Source organism: Oncorhynchus mykiss, chromosome 11, assembly GCF_013265735.2.
Source record: "Oncorhynchus mykiss isolate Arlee chromosome 11, USDA_OmykA_1.1, whole genome shotgun sequence".
Lineage (NCBI taxonomy): Eukaryota > Metazoa > Chordata > Actinopteri > Salmoniformes > Salmonidae > Oncorhynchus > Oncorhynchus mykiss.
Genome location: NC_048575.1, coordinates 52,685,914 through 52,706,235, shown reverse-complemented (window position 1 = coordinate 52,706,235; position 20,322 = coordinate 52,685,914). Strand labels below are relative to the sequence as shown.

At 45.3% G+C, this 20,322-nt stretch overlaps 1 protein-coding gene across 1 annotated transcript in view; it reads right to left on the bottom strand.

The window, feature by feature from the left end:
- Nucleotides 1–20,322, bottom strand: part of LOC110535942 (rasGAP-activating-like protein 1) — a 62,986-nt gene continuing 42,664 nt past the window's right edge. The window contains exons 9-21 of the mRNA XM_021621337.2: nt 14,951–15,068; nt 12,613–12,766; nt 9,944–10,008; nt 9,598–9,710; nt 8,064–8,256; nt 7,765–7,902; nt 6,777–6,921; nt 5,699–5,874; nt 4,503–4,640; nt 4,198–4,333; nt 3,865–3,985; nt 1,630–1,697; nt 1–1,478 (exon numbers count right to left, since the gene is read on the bottom strand). Of these exons, the coding sequence (XP_021477012.1) occupies nt 1,330–1,478; nt 1,630–1,697; nt 3,865–3,985; nt 4,198–4,333; nt 4,503–4,640; nt 5,699–5,874; nt 6,777–6,921; nt 7,765–7,902; nt 8,064–8,256; nt 9,598–9,710; nt 9,944–10,008; nt 12,613–12,766; nt 14,951–15,068 (1,714 nt within the window). The 3' untranslated portion in view covers nt 1–1,329. The remainder of the gene's footprint in view (nt 1,479–1,629; nt 1,698–3,864; nt 3,986–4,197; nt 4,334–4,502; nt 4,641–5,698; nt 5,875–6,776; nt 6,922–7,764; nt 7,903–8,063; nt 8,257–9,597; nt 9,711–9,943; nt 10,009–12,612; nt 12,767–14,950; nt 15,069–20,322) is intronic.

Here is a 20,322-nt window from a genome sequence, read left to right as displayed (position 1 = left end):
TTTGACTATTTTCCTGTCCTGCTAAGCATTCAAAATGTAACGAGTACTTTTGGGTGTCAAAGAAAATGTATGGAGTAAAAAGTACATAATTTTCTTAAGAAATGTAGTGAAGTGAAACTAAAAGTAGACAAAAATATAAATTGTAAAGTAAAGTACAGATACCTCAAAAAAACAAATTAAGTAGTACTTTAAAGTGTTGTTACTTAAGTACTTTCCACCACTGCAGTTACTGTATGACACTTCACTCAAAATCAGCTGTCTTAAAATACAACACCTGAGAAGAAGTGGAAACACATCACTGGATTGACTGGATAAGATTGTCAGTAGTACTGCTACAAAGACACGTTAACCAATTAACTAATCAACTGTGAACCCTATACTGTACATGTCAAATATGTATTATATCAAAGGCACAGCTTTGTGTTTGAGTTACTCCACATACATGCACAGAGCAACAGTACCAAACACAAGCTTCACTAAATATTCATCTCAGGTGTCCATGGCAACAGTGAAAACAATATCCTAATAGCAAACACGTGACTGTTCAGGCAATTATGGCGCGTGTGCCGTTGTATTAATAACATTTACTTAGGCATCTCACAGCGCCATGTCCTCAGTGAAATGAACACCACATCTCACTGCTACATTGTGGCGGTTCTCAATTGAAATATATACAATTAGAGAGTAAAAAACATCCACAAAAGCAATATCAAAATAGCATACATTCAGGTAAATTCAGCTAAAACTAGAGTAGATTGCATAATCGTCCTCCTTCAAGGTATGACAATATTGAATATAAAAGCATTTTCTTCACATTTCACAAACGCTGGATGCAGGGCATGCATTACATTATAGCCATGCAATAACGCAGTACCACCGAATGACACTATATTGGACACTATGTCCAATCCCTCCTTCAGCTCTGATCCACATAACAGTTTGTGTCCTGCTCAATCGACAAGAGCCCAAGCTTTGTGAGAGTAGCAGAAGTTAATATGTGGCAGTCAATCTGCATGCAAGGCCTGTAGCAATCAGTTATGTCACTAGATTGCCCCTTTGCCACAGCTGAAAACCTGTGTATGATGTCAAACGTCCATGGAAAAGAACGTAGCAGAGTGGGCTTGGCATCCTCTACATTCTGTCTTTTGAAGAAGTAATCTGGATGAGAAGAAAGTTCCTCTTGATATCACATGTAACAGACAATATGACAGGGAGAAGGGAGACACTGCCTTCCTTCTGCGATCACTTAGCTTTCCTACACAGTTGTGACTGATGCAGGAAGCTGCTCTCCCCCTCAGGCCCGGGCTCATGCTGCTGGGAAGGCCACATCTAGGGGGTCAGGATGAGGCTGCCTCCCTCCTCTCTTTCCCTCTGCTGGAAGGTGGCATGGGCCTGCTCCAGATCCAGAACCACCCCCAGCAGCCGAGCCGCTGCAGCCTGCTTGTGCTTCAGGAGCTGTCCACTACTGTCTGCTCCATCTGGGGGAGAGTTAGATTTAAAGCAGGAGAATGCTTTAAATTATAGTATTAAATTATAGTACAAGGGTCTAGTGAACCAACCTCTGAGGGCTAAGGTGTTACAACTACTTCAACTGCATATTAAAAAGGCACTGTTTTGACAGAGTCTCACCAGTCAGCAGCCCAGAGTTCAGTCTCTTCTCTTCCTCTGGGGTTGTCTCAGCCTCCAAATACTGCTTCCTGTAACCACACAGCACAGGGCACAGCACAGCACAGTGCACAGCATGGCACACTCGCATTAACGCACTGATCAACATGTTTATCAATGTTTAGATAGTGTGTAACAGAGTTTGTGAGAGAGGCTGAGAGTTGTGAGAGAGGCTGGTCTTACTTTCATTGATACCATGGTACTACTATGGTACTTTCCCTTATACCATGGTATAGACGTGGATCATAGAAAAAACATGGTTTTAACCTGTATTATACATTAACCATGGTAATGCACAATTATGATAAATGGTTCCAAAAATCCTATGGCACCATCTTTATTAATTGTGAGTTACCATGGCACAATGCATTAATTAATAAACGCGCTCTCACTCTACATTGGCTCTAGCCTGCTTACATTTGACATTTTTGCAGACGCTCTTATCCAGAGCGACTTACAGGAGCAATACCTTGCTCAAGGGCACATCGACCAATTTTTCACCTAGTCTGCTTTGAGATTCAAACCAGCAACCTTTCGGTTACTGGCCCAACGCTCTTAACCGCTACACTATCTGCTGTACCATAGTCAGCGAGTCAGTTTCATGAGAGAGACAATTGAACACTAAAGAGAGAAGCACCAGATAAATGATTTATCTTCACGGTGAGCGAGTCATAAAGCACAGGATATGAAAGACCAAGTTAACTGGAGTTTAATTAATCTATAAAAGTCCTTTAGCATAGAAGCTGACATCGGCTAACATTAGCGCCAGTCAAGCTAGCCTGTCGTGGTCAGGGCGACAGAGGACTCTAACGAACAGTAACTTGCTGTTGTTAGTGGTATGTTGAGAATGACATGATGCAAATGTATTTATGAAGTAAGATGATAATCTATACCTTTTGTAGTTTTTTAGTATGTTTTTTATATAGTTTTTTAGTATGTTGGCTATTTATAATTGTATTTAGAGTAGTTGAATGAGTCAGTTGAATGAGAGAGAGACAACTGAAAACTGTATTGAAGAGCGCCAGATAAACTAGCTAATTATTTTAAACCTTATCTTCAAGGTGTCAGACTCTATTCTCCTCACGATACCCTATCCAGGTCCCAAGTTTTAAGAGGGTACACTACTCTACTAGACCATATGTCTGTATCATCCAGGCTGTATCACATCCGGCCGCGATTGGGAGTCCCATAGGGCGGCGCACATTTGGACCAGCGTTGTCTGGGTTCGGCCAGAGTAGGCCGTCATTGTAAATAAGAATTTGTTCTTAACTAACTTGCCTAGTTAAATAAAGGTTAAATAACATTTAAAAAAATGTGTGTTGTGGTTTTTCACTATGAGCTAAAGGGATTTAAGAGGGTACACTTTGCCATTGCAGAGCAAGAAGTCAATGTCACTTTCCTCGAAAAATGGTGGGACACAGACGATCATGATAATACATTGTAAACAACTACCATGATTTCATGTTTCACTACATGCTGCTAGTACAAAACCATGTTATTTTTGTCATTGTACTACCATGCTTTCATGTTTCACTACATGCTGCTAGTACAAAACCATGGTATTTTTGTCATTGTACTACCATGCTTTCATGTTTCACTACATGCTGCTAGTACAAAACCATGGTATTTTTGTCATTGTACTACCATGCTTTCATGTTTCACTACATGCTGCTAGTAAAAAAACATGTTATTTTTGTCATTGTACTACCATGCTTTCATGTTTCACTACATGCTGCTAGTACAAAACCATGTTATTTTTGTCATTGTACTACCACGGTACTTTACATTTCAATACCATGGTACTATCATGTTTTTTTGGAAACAACTTTGGCAGGAAAATACCATGGTACTGATGCAAATACCATGGTATTTTCCTGCAAGGGTAGTACAATGAAAAAAATACCATGGTACTATTATGTTATTTGGTCACTAGCGTGGCAGGAAAATACCATAGTATTTGCACCAGTACCATGGTTTTTCCCTGCCATGGTAGTGACCAAGTGTGAGAGAGGCTGAGCATATCAATCCACATTTATGTATTCCTGGGTTACAGGCTATTTCTAATGAATATGAGTAGAGAGTAGTCCTAGTGTTGCAATGTAGACCCCTTGTGACAAGGAAATTATCCTGCACACTGTCTGTTGGAGGAGGTTTATCAAAGCCTCTAAATGTCATAATATCAAAGTGTATGCCACTGACCTGAGTTTGTCTCTTCCCTGAAGAAGCTGTTTGTAGATGGTCTGAGTCTCTGCGTCTGGATCCAGTGGGTCACTCCAGTCACCCAGAGTCACTGCAGAGTGAGTGCGACTGCAACCTAAAGCTGAACAAGAGAGAGGGGCCATACAGTGTATTCACATTCCTTTTTGTCTGTGAGTTACTTAATCTGAGGGAGCAAACAGCTATGGGCTGGTGTAAGAGCAGTGCACATAAACGGCAGGTAAAAAGATCATTATGAAGAGTTAAAAAAAGCACTAACATGTTAAGTGTGTGGCACTTGAACAAAGCTTCCATTATGGTCAATGTTATAATTACTAGCGCGGTTGGCCTGTAGGCAGCATGTCCACTTCCCACTGCGGTACGCCCCCGGGTGGAAGGAGGGCAGCATGCGCTCGTTGTAGATACTGGCCTTCCTGATGGCTGACAGCCACTGGTTCAACTCATTCACATTCTGCAGACAGACAGACTCTACCTTTTATACTGTCTCTGATAACGCCCACCATTTTGTAGTGGGGAGGCTGCACTCAAACATCACAGTGATGCAAAGAAAGTACCACATAGTCAACCCAGTCCAGGGTCAATTGCAATAGTGTGGTCAGTGACTGGGGGTCTGTCAGTACCTTGCACTGGATATAGATGGTGTGGATCTGTCCATCGTTGTCCTGGGCGACGACCTGCATCACATGCTGCTGTTGGAAGGCATTCTCATCCACTCTCTCCACGACACACACACACTGGATGGGGATGGAGGAACGCACCTGCAGGATACGCACATAACACAGTATGAGCAACCAAACACAGGTCCATGTGGCACTCCTGTATTACTCTGTAGGTAATCTTATGAATACAGGCAAATAGCTAAATGATTCATTTGATGTGTATCAGCTTCTCCTCGGGAGAGTAAAGGCCCGGCTTCAAGTGTCTGTACAGTATGTATCCGCTTTTATCCTTCCCCTACATTTTATTATTATGCAATTCAAGATGTGCAAAGAAAGAGGACTGAGAAGAGAAAAGAGTGGTGGAGAGGAGGAAAAAGGGGGAGAAAGTGAGAGAGAGCAGGACGGAAGAAACCCGGCAGAATGGCTGCTTTAATGTGTAAATCAGTTGCTTCCATGGGGAGCCTGCCTCACTCAGGCTAGAGCACGGTGGGAGGGGCGAGGCGGAGAGGGGGTATTGTCCACAGTCTGATTTGCAATGTTGTTATGAATATCTACAGCCTTCAATTAACCTAGCCTTTATTCGAGCCACACAAAGGAAGGAGCCCGCTCAAAGAGAACAGCCTTTTACTGGCCTGACTCTCTTCCCCACATCTCTCTCTCTCTCTCTCTATCGATCTCTGTTTCTCCCCCCCCCCCCCCCCCCCCCCCCCTCTCTTTTTGTCCCTCTTCTTCCTCCTACCCCCTCCTCTCTCTCTTTTTCTCTCTCTCTCTCATCCCCACTCTTGTCCTGTGCTGGCTAAGCAAATGAGAGAAGTTCATTATCAAAAGGCTGGGCATCACATGACAATGGCCTCCACACTAACGATGTTCCCATACAGAGCCAAACACAAATAAATAAGGCAGAGGGATGATTAAAATGTTTTTTTTATGAGGCAGAATGACGATCAAACACCCTTTGAAGGGTGCAGGAGCCAATTCATCACCAGAGGAAACATTGTTACCTTGTTATAATGAATGAGTCACTTTCAGAGGACTTTGATCCTTAAAGTTTTCTTGTCCGGCTTTCTCTGACGTAACAGAGTGGAGGAATTACCATCAGAGCTGTTATCAAAGCTGGTCATGGATAGGTTTCTGTACAGTGTATGTTGGGATCAGACCTGCCAGAGGTCCAGAGTCTTGGCGTACGACAGGGTCTCACTGCTCAGCCAGAAGTATCGCTTCTTGAAGGCAAAGCGGGACAGGAGCTGGGGGCCCTCGGCCTTGTGCTTCTGGAGATAGCCCTCCTTCACTGTCACTGAGGGCAGGAACACAGCCCTCTGGGGCACCTCAGACACTGCAGAGAGATAGAGGATGGTGGGGTAGAGAGAGGGAGTAGGAAAAACAGTGACAATAAGTGGAAGGACGATGAGGTAGGATGGGAGAAAGGAAGAGAGTGAAATAAGACAGCTGATACGGGAGAGCACGCAAACAAAAATGATACTGTTATCAATGTGGACACAAGGTGGAGCTGCAGCAGTAATGTTATACATATTGTTGAAATACAGTACAGCACCACAGGAGGTTGGTGGCACCTTAATTGGGGAGAACAGGCTCGTGGTAATGACTGGAGCGGAATGGTATCAATTACATCAAACACATGGTTTCCAGGTATTTGATGCCATTCCATTTGCTCCGTTCTGGCCATTATTATGAGCCGTTGTCCAGTGTGTGCATTAAATGTCAAAGTGGCCTTTGAGGGAGAGCCCAGTGGCTGAGATGACATGGAGATTGGAACGTGATATTTCAGAGGGACAAGACGGATCACAACAACAGAGTCGCTGACACGTAACCACGGAATAAAAGGGGCATGCTATCTAATCTGTGTGGTGTGTAGGGGTGGCGAGGGCTGCACAGTCCAACGCCCAGCACACCCGCTCCCTTGTTACCCCAGTATCAGCTCCCAGCTGCCCATTAATATTTCACCAGTGGGTCTATTCTTACGATTGATATCAGTAATAAACGGCCTTGCCACACCGGCACCTGGTGGGTTAGCCTGCCAGGACAGGAGCCCAGCCAAGTTCTGATGTTCCCCTCCAGTGGCTCTACCTTATCTCTACGGTAACCTGCTTGCTCTTCATCAGGCTACTGATGCATTACTACTAGAGTCCAGAGTTCCACTAGTCAGGTGACGTAGTGACAAAAAACTCCTGACCCTATGCATTACTGAATAAACAGTGTCTTGCTGGTGCTTCTTACCACTATCTTGGTCTATGTCGATGAGCTTGTCCAGGAAGTCTTTAACAGAGGCCACGCTGCAAAGGATTATGGGATGCAGGGGCTCCATCCACAGCTCCTTGCCGTGGCCCAGCTGCAAACCCAGATTCCCCACACTCTGCACTGCCTGGAGCACACAGAGAAACAGCCATGTTCACCCATCACTATCTCATGTAACTAAAACCATCAATCAAATGGACAAGGAGTATCATTATCAAACCTGGCATTAAATGAAAAGCACAGTATGATCCGGTGCTGCTTGTGCTTTAAGTAACAGAGTATCTCTCTCACACACACACACACACACACACACACACACACACACACACACACCTGACTAAGGGAGCAGAGAAAGCCCCTCTCCACCCCTCTCAGAAGCTCTGCTTTGAACCACAGCCTGGCCGCACACAGAGGTAAAAATAGAAAATGTTCTGTAGAGGACGCATAGCAACAGGACTTCAGCACCACGGACAGCAACTCTATCCTCTACAACTGTTTTACCAACACGGTCTCATAGTTTTCCTTCGAAATTCAACGTATTATGGATGAACTTCTATTGTTGACGCATTAATTCTGCATGGGTACAGGGTTAATTCAGCGTGGTTACAGGATTAAAACAGAATCAATTCAATTGTTGACAGTTAAGGCATTAATGCTGAGGGGTTAAGGTCATGGGAATGGTTTGGGGATGGCTTAAAAGCAAAACGACTTGCTGTAACCGTCAAGCATTATCAACCATTGTCATGGCTTGCTAGAGCATTGTGAATTACAGTGGCACAGTGGTCTGAGCATCACATGTTCGCGCCCAGCGCTGACCAATCGTTTTTCTTTTTCTGTGTATATCGACGTTCTCAGATGTCAGAAATCGAAGTCTATTTCTAGTGATCAGGCTGGTTTTACTGTGTGGCACTGTTTAGGAATGTGTGTGCATGCATGTGTGTTAGTGTGTGTGCGTGCAAGGGCACAGTACCTTGGCAAGCAGTAACAGTGTCCTGCTGGTGCGTGTATCTGCATGCTGGTCCCTCAAGTGAAATAGCTTGGGTGTGAGGATAGCAGGGGCAAAGAAACGCAGAAAGAAGAATCCACTAATGGCCAGATACTTCACATCCTGTGGGGAGAAGGTGAGTAGGGAAGGAGTACAAGAGATATGAATAAAGAAAAACACTGACACCGCCCCAGTGTCTATTCTCTATCCAGCACTGAAAACACACCTTCATCTCGGTGACCTTTGTAGGTGCATTTGACCATTGACCTATTGGTGAGACTGACCTCGTTCTCTGGCTCAGGGAACTGCTCCTCCACCCTCTTGTGCAGCTGTTTAAAGGCCACCCTCATCACGGGAGGGCACTGGGCAACTGACCCCACGATGGACTCTACGACGCTGGACAGATAGCCCTGCAGCATCTCCACACTGCTCTCCCTCACCTCAGCCTCAGACGCCGCACCTTTAAATGAGATACGCCTCCAGAGAGAAAGAGAGGGTCAGTGTTACATTGAAACGAAATGTATACTGCCCAATCAATGATGCTCTGAAACGCAAGGGTCTGTCGGATCGTTACTGTGATCTTTGCTTTGTACAAAAAGCATTGTCACTAATTAGGAAGTCTGTGCACAGGGCAAATCAATACAATATCAAGACATTCCATGAATCAATAGATACCTCAGTGTTGTGATGTATGTAGAGACATGAGCACATTTGTGGACAGATAGCATAGTGTTACAGTACATAGCAGGTGAAGTCTGAGGATATTTAGGATCAGTCTGTGTAAATATCAGGTCTGGTCTTGGCTGTAGCGATGATAGATACTGGAGATGGGTGGGTATTAGAGATAGGCATAGTCCCAGGCGGTATTCACATAATAATAAGGAATTCCCCTCGACCATGCCCACAAATTGGGGAAACCAACATTCTTTCCTATTGACCCCCATTGTAAAACAGGCAACTTCGTCATCGATTTTTGTTATACAGAAATAACAAAACATGCTGAAAAGCTGCTGTGTCGTTCAATGTACACGCAACCAGGTCAAAAATCCTAACCTACGATTCGTAATATTCCCACGTAGGGAAATAGAGCCTGCGAGAGGAACCCTCTGGCTTCAGCCCTCTGGCTTCAGGCTGTTCAGTGTGGGAGAGTGGGAAATATGGGGATGCAGTGTCCAAGAAGGCTAAACGTAAAACATTTCATCACAGGTAAGACATTTAACTTGTTTAATACAGTCCATTTGTAACTTCACTTACTACTTGGAGCTGTATAGTTTGTTTGTTTGTGTTGTTGGTCTTGGCTAGCTTAATGTTCCATTTGCTAGCTAGCACTCACTCACTTAAGCAGCTGCTAGCATCGTCATGAAAAGGGGGATGAGGGAAGCCCTACAATATTACATTTTTCTAAGTAGTGAGAACGCTAGGGAGCAGGCAATATTGAAAAGTCATCTTTACACATGTTGTACTTTTCTTAAATGTTGTTTTGTAATTGACTAAAATCAGGCAACAAGAAAATTGCGTTTGGAAAAGATCAAGGTTTTGCTGTGAGCCAATGGGGTAACCTAGGTAACCACAGGTTTTTTTTTCACCACAGGCGGGCAGGGTCGCGATGTTCTATCTAATACCGACTGGGCCTATCTTAGGGGGTTCTCTCTGGTTGCCAGGCAACAACCTTCCCCCATTTTTACATTCCTTTTTCATATCTTGATGTTGTTGTCTCTAGTCAACTGTGAATATGTTGTGTGCTGTTATCCAGGAAACTATTACATCTCATAAACCATTTTTTACATCTGTATTTCTACACCAGTATTTCCTCTTTACCTGGTTCTGTTCAGGTCAATTTTACACGGGTCCAACTCAATGTACTTCTTCTCCTCAAAGATGCGGTTAATGATGGGCTTCAGGACCTCATGAAGGTACAGCATCCCCACAGCCTGCCAGTTCACAATACCTCACATTTACAAAGCATACATTCAATGCTATTTTATATTTATCCGGCTAACACCAGTTATTCAGAATAACAGTGGTTCTTAGATTGAAGTCTTTGGCATGTATATACTGTGGGACAGGTGTGAGCATAGTGTGACTGCCAAGAGTGAATCCAGCTAACATGTTGGATTGAGCATGCCTAGACAACATGATGAGAATATACTGGAGTTCCACTCACCTTCATGAACTGCTCCATGGCTTTGGAAGCTAGAGAGTTGGACCGGAACAAGGTGTTTGGATCCGCTGTCAGAAGGATAAATGAAAAGGAAGAGGAATTTAAATAACAAAAAATGTAACATATCTTTATAACATAGGACAGGCTATTCACTTCAGGGACATCATATTTCTAAACCACTGTATATGGGGCTAAGAGGAGTCATGAACCAGATATTGATCTTGGTCTACGAGGGTCACCCAAATACTAGCGCTACTCTAATTTCAGTATTCAAACATGACTGTCTTTGGCCCTCTTTGCTACACAGTTACCTTTATCCTTGGAGGGAGGAACATTGAAGTAGTCATGGTGATATGACCTGTTACCAGGCAAAGTGTTTTAGTTGTATACCTAAAGGTCATTTGTGAGAGGGGATAGGGAGGAGCTGCCTGCACTTTCACGACATAAAGGATAGTTAGAAGTTTGGGTCCACCACACAACTTCTAAGGTAGTTTTTTTCTCATTTGTCTTTGTGCCCTGATTTAATGTCTTGCTGCTCCCCAACATCTATTTTGATCTCCCTTTCAGATCGTGTGGAGTTGCTATGGAAACTTAGGCATTTTGTTTGTAATCGCAAGGCACACGAACAGAAAGAGAAGAAAACACGCAGAGCACAACAAAACTCCTTATGACTTAGCCTGGGGACGCGGGTGGAGACAGAAATATAATTAATGAACACGCAGAACTTGTGAAACGACTTAAGGGTGGATAATTGTCGGAGGTCTGATAAATATAGTGCTGGCAGGCGTGCACCGCCCGCCCACACAGCCCGACCGTGGCTGCTGCTACGATTAGAGAAAGAGCGTCAAATCAGTGTTAAATACCAACAACGCTTAGAGCCTCTGTGGGATACGCAGGAACAAGAGCAGGTGAGCAGCTGGGCTCTTATTCAATCTGCCTAGCACACATACAGTACCAGTCAAAAGTTGACACACCTACTCATTCAAGGGTTTTTCTTTATTTTTTTTACTATTTTCTAAATTGTAGAATAATAGTGAAGACATCAAAATTATGAAATAACACATATGGAATCATGTAGTAACCAAAAAAAGTGTTAAACAAATCAAAATATATTTTATATTTGAGATTCTTCGAAGTAGCCACCCTTTGCCTTGATGACAGCTTTGCACACTTGGAATTCTCTCAACCAGCTTCATGAGGTAGTCACCTGGAATGCATTTCAATTAACAGGTGTGCCTTGTTAAAAGTACATTTGTGGAATTTCTTTCCTTCTTAATGCATTTGAGCCAATCAGTTGTGTTGTGACAAGTTAGGGGTGGTATACAGAAGATAGCCCTATTTGGTAAAATACCAAGTCCATATTACATCAAGAACAGCTCAAATAAGGAAAGAGAAACAACAGTCCATTACTTTAACATTAATCTGGTAAAGGTTTCTTCAAGTGCAGTTGCAAAACCCATCAAGCGCTATGATGAAACTGGATCTCATGAGGAACACCACAGGAAAGGAAGACCCAGAGTTACCTCTGCTGCAGAGGACAAGTTCATTAAAGTTACCTGCACCTCAGATTGCAGCCCAAATAAATGCTTCACAGAGTTCAAGTAACAGACACATCTCAACATCAACTGTTCAGAGGAGACTGCGTGAATCAGGCCTTCATGGTCGAATTGCTGCATAGAAACCACTACTAAAGGACACCAATAATAAGAAGAGACTTACTTGGGCCAAGAAACTCGAGCAATGGACATTAGACCGGTGGAAATCTGTCCTTTGATTGATGAGTCCAAATTTTAGATTTTTGGTTCCAACCGCCGTGTCTTTGTGAGATGCAGAGTAGGTGAACGGATGATCTCCGCATGCGTGGTTCCCACCATGAAGCATAGAGGAAGAGATGTGATGGTGTGGGGATGTTTTGTTGGTGATATTGTCTGTGATTTATTTAGAATTCAAGGCACACTTAACCAGCATGGCTACCACAGCATCCCATCTGGTTTGCGCTTAATGGAACTATAATTTGTTTTCAACAGGACAATGACACAACACACCTCCAGGCTGTGTTAGGGCAATTTGACCAAGAAGGAGAGTGATGGAGTGCTGCATCAGATGACCTGGCCTCCACAATCACCTGACCTCAAACCAATTGAGATGGTTTGGGATGAGTTGGACCGCAGAGTGAAGGAAAAGCAGCCAACAAGTGCTCAGCATATGTGGGAACTCCTTCAAGACTGTTGGAAAAGCATACCAGGTGAAGATGTTTGAGAGCATGCCAAAAGTGTGTAATCAAGGCAAAGGGTGGCTACTTTGAAGAATCTCAAATATAAAATATATTTTGATTTGTAAATTTTAAAAAATGGGTTACTACATGATTCCATATATGTTATTTCATAGTTTTGATGTCTACACTGTTATTTTACGATGTAGAAAATAGTACAAATAAAGAAAAACCCTTGAATGAGCGTTCAAACTTTTGACTTGTACTGTACACTCAAAGCTCCTTCCCACACTGTACACTATCTTAACCTACACACTCCCTGGTTGTTCACAGCTTCACAGGGATTTGTTTCCCTACATCCAAGAGATTCAGTGGTCATATAACCATGTTTTTTTTTAAAGCTCACAAATATGACTTTCCTATCCAATGTTAAATTCCCAAGCCAGCCCGTGTCTCTTACAAGTGTGGTTGACCTCACGGGTGCTGAGGTAGTCCAGAAAGGGCACCACCAGGCCCTGGCCCAGGTAGATCTTGACCAAGGTCATGGCCACATCCTGCCGGCTCTCAACCGTGGTCACCTCCTCCAGCATGGTCAGAGGGCTGCTGTCCTCCACCTGGGAGGGGTCATAGGTTGGAGATAGTCAGGGTGTATTAGCCAGGTGTTCATATATGAGAGGAAGCTGACTTTGTGTCTGTCAGCCATGGAGCACATTATGCTCTTTATATAACCCTGTTGTGGAAGCATATGGCATATTCGAATAAATCTAAAGAAGGAAATGTATTTTCATAGAAAGGAATCACGCATCATGGCATCTCCATATGGCATGAAAATGGAATTCATTAGTAGCTGAATAAATCATAACAATATCAGTGGCGGTCAGTGCCCTTTAAGATGGGGGACAAACATTTTTAGGAGCATGGCCTTATTTCTATTACAGTATGTTGGACGACTGTCATTCATATTCCATTCACCCAGTTCAATGTAACCTCTATAGGTTTAGGCTACTAAATGACACTCAAATTTTGCCTATACCCATCATAAGGCTGTTACAACCTAGCCTATGAATGAAAGATCGCAACATAGGTGACACAGGTCCAGAGAAAATGTTGAGGTGACAGACAGTGACACATGGACAGACAGTGACACATTCAATACAGCCTTGCACACTCTTACCTGCATCTAGCTGATCTAGGGTGTAATCATTAGTCCAACAGTTGCAAACAAGAGTTTCTATTGGACACATTCAGGTATGTTAATCCCAGTTTCGCTTCATTTTAAGAAACATTTTTTCAACAGAATTGGTGGAATGAATACACCCCTGATCACACATAAACACAGCTCACATTCAGAGCAGCCACGTTGTATTCCTTCTCGTATCTATGTGCTCTGTGAGGACTCCCGAGTGGCGCAGTGGTCTAAGGCACTGCATCGCAGAGCTAGCTGTGCCACTAGAGATCCTGAGATCCTGGCTCTGTCGTAGCCGGCCGTGACTGGGAGACCCATGGGGCGGCACACAATTGGCCCAGCGTTGTCCGGGTTAGGGGAGGGTTTGGCCGGCAGGGATGTTCTTGTCCCGTCGCGCACTAGCGTCTCCTGTGGCGGGCTGGGCACAATGCACGCTGACACGGTCGCCAGGTGTACGCTGTTTCCTCCGACACATTGGTGTGGCTGGCTTCCAGGTTAAGCGGGCATTGTGTCAAGAAGCAGTGTGGGTTGTGTTTTGGAGGACGCACAGCTCTCGACCTTCGCCTCTCCCGTGTCCGTAAGGGAGTTGGGACAAGACTGTAACAACCACGAAATTACCACGAAATTGGGGAGAAAAATGGGTAAATAATAATAATTCTATGTGCTCTCTACCTCTTACCTTTTCCCTTCGTTTGTGGACTTCAATGCACAACACATCAGATGAAAAAACCTTTCCAAGCCAAACCATATCATAACTGCTACACACAACCTACATCGTTGTCCCCATATTAGCTAAAGTAACGTCATAGTCAACATAGCTAATAAAACTAAGAAGTTAGTAAACCTGCTACAATCATGCAGTAACTATAGTGTATAGTCAGTTAAAAATGTAGCAGTTACACCGGCGGCAATAAAGTAGTAAAACCAAAAGCTTACCTTGACTTGGAAGAGTTCCAGTATTGTGTTGGATAGCCATAGCAAGCTAGCTAACATCCCTCTATTTGAGCAGGTTGTATGAGTATGCTAAACTAGCTAGCTGCATTTGCTAGCTAAGTAAGTGAAACTGCTTCTCCTTTATTTTTGAAGAAATTCATTTGTTCAAAACTATTGTCAACTCACCACATTTTATGCACTGCAGTGCTAGCTGGCTGTAGCTTTCAGTACTAGATTAATTCTCTGATCATTTGATTGGGTGGACAACATGTCAGTTCATGCTGCAGGAGCTCTGATAGGTTGGAGAACATCCTCTGGAAGTTGTCATAATTACTGTGTAAGTCTATGGAAGGGGTTGAGAACCATAAGCCTCCTAGGTGTTGTATTGAAGTCAATGTACACAGAGGAGGACGGAAGCTAGCTGACCTCCGGCTACACCATGGTGATACCCTACAGATGGCTGTTGAGGCTACCTTCATTGCAAAACAGTGTGTTTTAAAACATTATTTGGTGAATGTATTTAGTATAGTTTTTAAATGTTTTAACAATTTTATTTGTATGAAATTCACTGAGGTGAATGGTACACCTCTTCCTCCTCTGAAGAGCCTCCACTGAAAAATATCCTGTAGAATGAGTTAATAACAATGTGTTGTGTTTGTGACAGTAGTGTGATGCTGACCTCAGCAGGAGAGATGACAGACTCCACCAGCAGGTCAATGAGAGGCTGGTAGTACATGGAGGGCAGGATACGGTCCTCCACCAGACGCACCTTAAGACGCAGCGCACCCAGCTTACCTCTGTGGACAGAGAGAGAGAGAGGGAGGCCTCAGAGACATTACAGTCACAACACTTAAACAATACTCACGGGAAGTTTGCTTAGCACAAACATAGCACAAGCAGTGCTGAGTATTAAAAAGGGAATGTGCCCACACCGGGGATAGGTTTGGTGGATTGCCATGCGGGGTATGATGTGTGACAACCACCCTATAATGGCCTTTCCAGTTTCCTCTACCCTGCCATCTTGGGAGTGACAGACCTCCCTTCTGATAGTACCTTGTCATTTCTTCCGGAACAAATAACCCCCTAAATCTGTGACTCATTCCGTAATGACTCTCTCTGTGTGTGTGTGTGTGTGTGTGTGTGCCTTGCTATCACAGTCACCCTTGTTCTACTGTTATCACAGAGAACAGATGCCTGCAGAGCCCTAGCTGTATACCCTTGTCCCTTGATGAAACTCGGTGAGGGAATAAGATATTTAAACAGTGATCCGCCGGCTGTCTTCAAACCTTTGCCTTATACTTATTAGGCTGACATTCACCTGACGGTAATAAACACCTGAGAAAATGGGGGTCCGTTTTTCAATTGTCCATTTTATTTCAGCAATTCATTATTTTAGCTAAATATACTGAACAAATATAAACACAACATACAACGTCAAAGATTTTACAGACTTTCAGTTCATTAAGAGAAATCAGTCAATTGAAATACATTTATTAGGCACAGCAACTGGGGAGCCAGTCTCCCAGCCAATCAGAATTGAGTTTTTTCCCACAAAAGAGGAAGCTGGATGGGTAGGTCCTGGGCTGGCGCGATTACAAGTGGTCTGCAGTTGAGGTTGGTTGGACGTACTGCCAAATTCTTTTAAAATGGCAGAGAAAATTAACATAAAATTATCTGGCAACAGCTCTGTTGGACATTCCTTCAGTCAGCATGCCAATTGCGCACTCCCTCAAAACTTGAGACATCTGTGGCATTGTGTTGTGTGACAAAATTGCACATTTACAGTGGCTTTATATTGTCCACAGTCTACAACGTCTCAACAGTGGAGGATATTCTAGAGCCAGTCTAGCCAACGAGTCAGCACACCAGCCCATCCAGCAAACCACTCAGGTCAGCGATGCCTGTTTATCCCTCCAGGAGAAATATGAAGGGACACCATCCAAATGCCGTGGCTTCCTCCTTCAGTGCTCCCTCTATTTCTCACTTCAGATGGGAGCTCCCACCACCGAGAGGTCTAAGGTTGCCACGGATATTTCTCTGCTGACTGGGCGGGCATTGGAATGGGCTACGGCCGTCTGGGAAGAGAGGAGGAGCTCGAGTCTTATGAGGGGTTCATGGCTCTGTTTTAAATGTATTTTTGATCATCCCATGGCGGGCAGAGCGGGAGGTGAGTGTCTGCGTCAGCTCCAGCAGAGGAATCTGAGGGCTACTGCACTTACCTTCCGGACAGTAGCAGCTTCCAGTGGATAGAATGAGTCAGCGCTCAGCACATTATTTAGAAGAGGTCTGCACGAGGAGGTCCAGACTGAACTGGCCTGCCGAGATGACAACCTCACCCTAGACACACTCATTGCGATGGCCATCGTCTGGATAACCTCCTCCAGGAGCTTTGGCATCTCCATCACTTATCTCCCTCCTTCGGCGAGTGTTCGGGATCAGAGCCTGAACCCATGGAGGTAGGGGTTACACGTCTTCCCGCTGCAAAACGAGGCAGACGGATACAGCTGGGGCTCTGTCTGTACTGTGCCCAGGGAGGGCACAAGCGCCAGCGGTGTCCATTACTTCAGAATCTGGGATCCATTAGAGCAGAGGGATGGTCACGTGATGTTACATCCCCCAGACCTGGAGTGAGTATTCCATCTACTGCTCTTCCTGTTAGACTATTTTTAGTACCCATCACTCTGGCTGACTGTCCCTCATGCCCTGTGTCTACAGATTGAGTGGATTCCAGCGCCGCAGGGAACTTTATGGATCAGACCCTTGCTTCCTCTCCTTTTCCAGTTCAAGGTCTCGACTGTCAGCCTCTAGGATCTGGAACCATCACACACATCACCCAACCACTCACCCTCACCATGGAGCCCGATCACCAGGAAAACATCCCTTCATCACCATTGCACCAGTTCACAAGAATATCCTCTGTCTACCTTGGCTTCAGCGCCATAACCCTATCATCTCATGGTCGAGGATGAGAATCACCGACTGGTCACCTGAATGCCGGATGACCTGCTTTCCTGTCCCCTGTGGTTCCACGTCGTTTGAGAGTCCTGTGGTTGCCCTCCAGCCCAAACATCCCGGAGGAATATCAGGATCTAAGGGAGGTATTCTCCAAGACCTGCGCTACCTGTCTACCTCCTCATCGCCCCTGGGACTTTGCCATTGACCTGTTTTCCGGTGCTTTCCCTCCGCGCAGACGCATCTACCCTCTGTCAGTGGCTGAGACCCAGGCCATGGAGGACTACATTCAAGAGGTGCTCCAACAGGGTGTCATCCGCAGGTCCAAGTCCCCTGCGTCGGCTGGTTTCTTCTTCGTGGCCAAGAAGGAGGGAGGATTACGCCCTTGTATCGATTACCGTGGACTCAATGACATCACCGCGAAGTATCGGGACCCTCTCCCGCTGGTGCAGTCAGCCATCGAGCAGCTCCGCTGGGCCCGGTTCTTCACCAAACTGGACCTGCGGAGTGACTACAATCTCATTCGCATCCGGGAGGGGGATGAGTGGAAGACGGTGTTCAGCACGATGTCTGGTCACTACGAAATCTTGGTTATTCCCTTTGGCTTAGCCAATGCTCCGTCAGTGTTCCAGGCATTCGTCAACGAGGTGTTCAGGGACATGCGGACGTCAGGTGATTGTGTACATCGATGACATCCTGATCTTCTCGACCAACCTGGAAGATCACATCACTCACGTTTCGAGCAGTCCTGGAACGCCTCTTGGCTGGCAACCTGTTCGTGAAGGCGGAGAAGTGCCAATTCCACCAGAGGGCTGTCTCCTTCTTGGGCTACCAAATCAGCCCGCAGGGAGTGAGGATGGTGGACAAGAAGGTAGATGCTGGAAAGTCATGGCCAGTCCCAACCACCATCAAGGGGTTACAACGGTTTTTGGTGTTTTCCAACTTTTACAGTCGCTTCATCAGGAACTTCAGCGTCGCCGCTCCTCTCACCTCCCTCCTCAAGGGTGGGCCTCGTAGGTTGGTTTGGTCTCCAGCAGCCGACGACGCCTTTCATCTCCTCAAGGGGTGTTTCACCTCCGCCCCCTTGCTAAAACACCCAGATCCCACGCTACCCTTTGTGGTTGAGGTAGACGCATCGGAGGTGGGTGTCGGAGCAGTTTTGTCACAAAGACAGGGGGACACACTAAAATTGCATCCTTGTATTTTCTTCTCCAAGAAACTGTCCCCCGCAGAGAGGAATTACGACGTCGGCGATCGGGAGCTCTTGGTGATCGGTAGCTCTTGGCGGTGAAGTTGGCATTAGAGGAGTGGAGACACTGGCTGGAGGGAGCCAAGGAGACACTGGCTGCCAGGCTCTAGAGAGTGAGCCCGCACCCCAGAATTGTCCTCACGCGTGCATCTATGTTCCCACAGGGATAAGGGATCGGTTGCTGACCTGGGCACACACATCTACGTTCCCACAGGGATAAGGGATCGGTTGCTGACCTGGGCACACACATCTACGTTCCCACAGGGATAAGGGACCGGTTGCTGACCTGGGCACACACATCTACGTTCCCACAGGGATAAGGGACCGGTTGCCGACCTGGGCACACACATCTACGTTCCCACAGGGATAAGGGATCGGCTGCTGACCTGGGCACACACATCTACGTTCCCACAGGGATAAGGGACCGGTTGCTGACCTGGGCACACACATCTACGTTCCCACAGGGATAAGGGATCGGTTGCTGACCTGGGCACACACATCTACGTACCCACAGGGATAAGGGATCGGTTGCTGACCTGGGCACACACATCTACGTGCCCACAGGGATAAGGGATCGGTTGCTGACCTGGGCACACACATCTACGTTTCCACAGGGATAAGGGATCGGTTGCTGACCTGGGCGCACACATCTACGTTCCCATAGGGATAAGGGATGGTTTGCTGACCTGGGCACACAGCTGTCATCGCTGGACATCCAGGTATTTCTCACATCATCCATTCCATCACTGAGGAATACTGGTGGCCCACCTTGGTGCAGGATGTTACGCGGTATGTCAACTCCTGTTCAGTGTGCTCAAACCAAGTCCACCCAGAATGCTCCAGCAGGGAAGCTCCTGCCGCTTCCCGTGCCTCAGAGACCTTGGTCCCATCTATCGATTGACTTACTGAGTTACTGATCTTCATTCTAGTGGTAGTGGATATATTCTCCAAGTCATGTCGCCTAATCCCTCTTCCTCGTCTTCCCACTGCTCTCCAGGTCACTGAGGCACTTTTCCAGCAGGTCTTCCGGCATTATGACCTTCCGGAGGACATCTCAGACCGTGGCCCCCAATTCACATCCTGAATTGGAAAAGCTCGAGGTCAAGGTTAGCCTCACATCCGGGTAGCGGCCACAGTCTAACGGGCAGGTGGAGAGGATGAATCAGGAGCTAGGGAGGTTCCTGAGGAGTCACTGTCAGGACTGGCAGGGTGAGTGGGCACGTTCCCTTCCTTGTTGGTATTGTTATTGTGTATCGGCGTACTGCCTTATGTTAGTGTCGTGTTCTTGATTTTGTTTTATTAAAACGTTTCACCTGCTTCCGACTTCCGCCCCATCATTACAAAAGATCATCTATGCTTCAGCTACAGTCACTGGAAGAGTAAGAAAAAATCTGAGAGCGATCCACAAATTTGGACTGTTTTATATTATTCTTAACGATTTCGCACAAATCAGAAAAAATGCAACAATATGTCTGTGAAACTACAGTTGAAGTCGAAGTTTACATACACTTAGATTGGAGTCATTAAAACTTGTTTAACAACCACTCCACAAATTTCTTGTTAACAAACTATAGTTTTGGCAAGTCGATTAACAATTGTTTACAGACAGATTATTTCACTTATAATTCACTGATTCCCAATTCCAGTGGGTCAGAAGTTTACATACACTAAGTTGACTGTGCCTTTAAACAGCTTGGAAAATGTCAGAAAATTATGCAATGGCTTTAGAAGCTTCTGATAGGCTAATTACATCATTTGAGACAATTGGAGGTGTACCTGTGGATGTATGTCAAGGCCTACCTTCAAAATCAGTGCCTCTTTGCTTGACATCATGGGAAAATCTAAAGAAA